At 40.7% G+C, this 2352-nt stretch overlaps 1 protein-coding gene across 1 annotated transcript; it reads left to right on the plus strand.

Annotated features, from left to right (window-relative positions):
- The first annotated feature begins 494 nt into the window (after positions 1-494).
- SOCS2 (suppressor of cytokine signaling 2) lies at positions 495-1031 on the plus strand. The gene has a single exon (XM_010144258.1). The coding sequence runs from the start codon at positions 510-512 to the stop codon at positions 939-941; it is 432 nt and encodes a 143-aa protein (XP_010142560.1). The 5' UTR covers positions 495-509; the 3' UTR covers positions 942-1031.
- The last annotated feature ends 1321 nt before the right edge of the window (positions 1032-2352 follow it).

The raw sequence follows: 2352 nt of genomic DNA on the forward strand, positions 1-2352 counted from the left end.
TAGGACCGCAACCTCACCGCCGAAGTTGTTTTCTTACCCCTCTCTGCTTCTGATTCTAGACGAAGCTCATGTCGTCAACAGCCTACCTAGTTACCAAAAGCGGGCTGTTTGCGGTCTGTCCGAGCGCACAGTGCGGGCACAGCGCTCGCCCCGGCGCGCACTCGGCGCGGGGACGCAGGACGCGTTCCTGCTACGTTACGGGGCGGCCCGTAGGGTCGGCGGCTTCGGCGTTAACCTTACAGGACTCTGCAGGAAAGTTTATAGGTGTGTACTCGTAGATATGAAAATAAATCAGTGACCTGGAAGGCTGTGACAACATGACATGTATTATAAAACAAAAGAATTTAAATAGCAAATAAAAATTTACAATGCCTGAAGAACTTAGCTTTCAGACAACAAAGGAAATGGGTTATTTACAAATATATCAGCCAAAGAGCAGCTTTTTAAACAAACAAACAGGAATAAACAAAAAACTTCCTTCTCTTTTTACAGGGTGGTACTGGGGCAATATGACTGTTGCTGAAGCCAAAGAGAGATTACAGGATGCTCCCGAAGGGACTTTCTTGGTTAGGGATAGTTCACATTCAGAGTATCTACTGACTATTTCAGTAAAAACATCAGCAGGACCAACCAATCTACGTATAGAATATCAAGATGGCAAGTTTAGACTGGACTCTATCACTTGCGTTAGATCAAGACTTAAACAATTTAACAGTGTTGTGCATTTAATTGAGTACTATGTTCTTATGTGCAAGGACAGAACTGAGACACCTTCAAATGGAACAGTTCATCTTTACTTGAACAAACCTCTCTATACATCCGCTCCATCTCTGCAACACCGCTGCAGAATAACTATAAACAAATGTACAAATCAGATCTGGGAGCTGCCATTACCAACAAGACTAAAAGAGTACTTGAAAGAGTACCAATACCAGGTATAAATATCTTTTTTAAATGCCTCTAATGTAGAGTAATGTTTAAATGCAATTCTTAAAGTCAGCCAATGAACTGAGTAACCAGTTGTACAACTCAGCATGGAATTCACTATCAAAACAGTCACAGTTCTGGGGGAAAGGTTTTTATTTCAGATGCCACAGAGGGAGACTTTATGTAGAATAATCCGAGTTTGCATCCTCGGGGGTTCGGCAAGGTGGCATGCTATTCTTGTGAGGAGGGAGAAGCCAGGAATCTGTCCAGATTGTGTCGCTTTCCAATGGCATAAAATACTTCACTAACTATCAAATGCTAACTGAAGTGGCGGGACTGGGAGAGACTGCAGAAGTGGTCAGAGGTGTATGAGAGTGCATAAATATCTCAGTTGTCTGGTTCCAAGATTAATTTGGTGCTGGTGTTCATATAATCCTGAAAGCTTAACTGGATCACACTGTGATAATCTTGCCAAAGTTATGCAACTAATCAAACACAGTCAAAAAACTGATTATGTATTCAGTTTTTATTGAAATACAATTATTGTGCTTTCCTGCAAGCAAAGGAGTACTGTAAGTAATCAGTTTAAAACACTGTTTTTCAATGTTCTCTAAAAGCTGTCCTTAAGGAGGAAATGCCACATCTTTCATAGGAACCCAGTATGTTGCTGATTATACCAGATTGGTATCCCAGAATCTTTAATACGGTAACGTCTTCCCAGAGGTGATATATCCATGTTATTACTATTAAGCCTCTTTTGGTTGAGGCTTTAGGACTGTACGTTGCATTCTTGCAGTTGCTCAGTTTCAATGTCAAAGCATGGATATCAGCAGTTACAGCTGTCTTCTACAGTGTAGAATGTTTTCTTCAGCTTGTTTCCCAAAATGTGGAGAAATGCGATTTTAGGGTTTTGGGGGGAGGGTTTTTTTTTTTTTTTCTTTTCTCTTTCTAATTTACTGTTGTAGCTATCAGACTATTATTGAATAAAGTAACTTAAATTGCACAACAATCTCACAATCTTCATATGTATGGGTTTGCTGCTATCCAGGAAATGGTGCTTTTAGGAACCTGCATAATTTCCCAGCTGATACTCAAATCAGTGCCCATGTATCAGTGAGGATGAATACTCCTACTTTGCCTTCGTGGTGTTGCTCAAAGGTAGGGCTGGATTATGTTCAGATTAGTGGCTTAGAGGCTGCCTGCTGAATTCCCATAGTTGGGTATTAGCAGAGGACATTGCTTTTTCTGTTACAGCAGTCCTGCAAATGGAGAGAAGGGACTAAGACCCTTAGTGCCTGTTCCTCAGTCTAAATGTGAAGTATTTAATAGAAATATATGTGCAGGATGGGAGTACAGGAGAGCAGTAAAGAGAGAAATAAGGACATGGATTCATCCTTAGTCAACAGTCTAATAGTTTTAACTCTT

Source organism: Buceros rhinoceros, unplaced genomic scaffold (genome assembly GCF_000710305.1).
Source record: "Buceros rhinoceros silvestris isolate BGI_N320 unplaced genomic scaffold, ASM71030v1 scaffold37009, whole genome shotgun sequence".
In the NCBI taxonomy this organism is placed as follows: Eukaryota; Metazoa; Chordata; class Aves; order Bucerotiformes; family Bucerotidae; genus Buceros; species Buceros rhinoceros.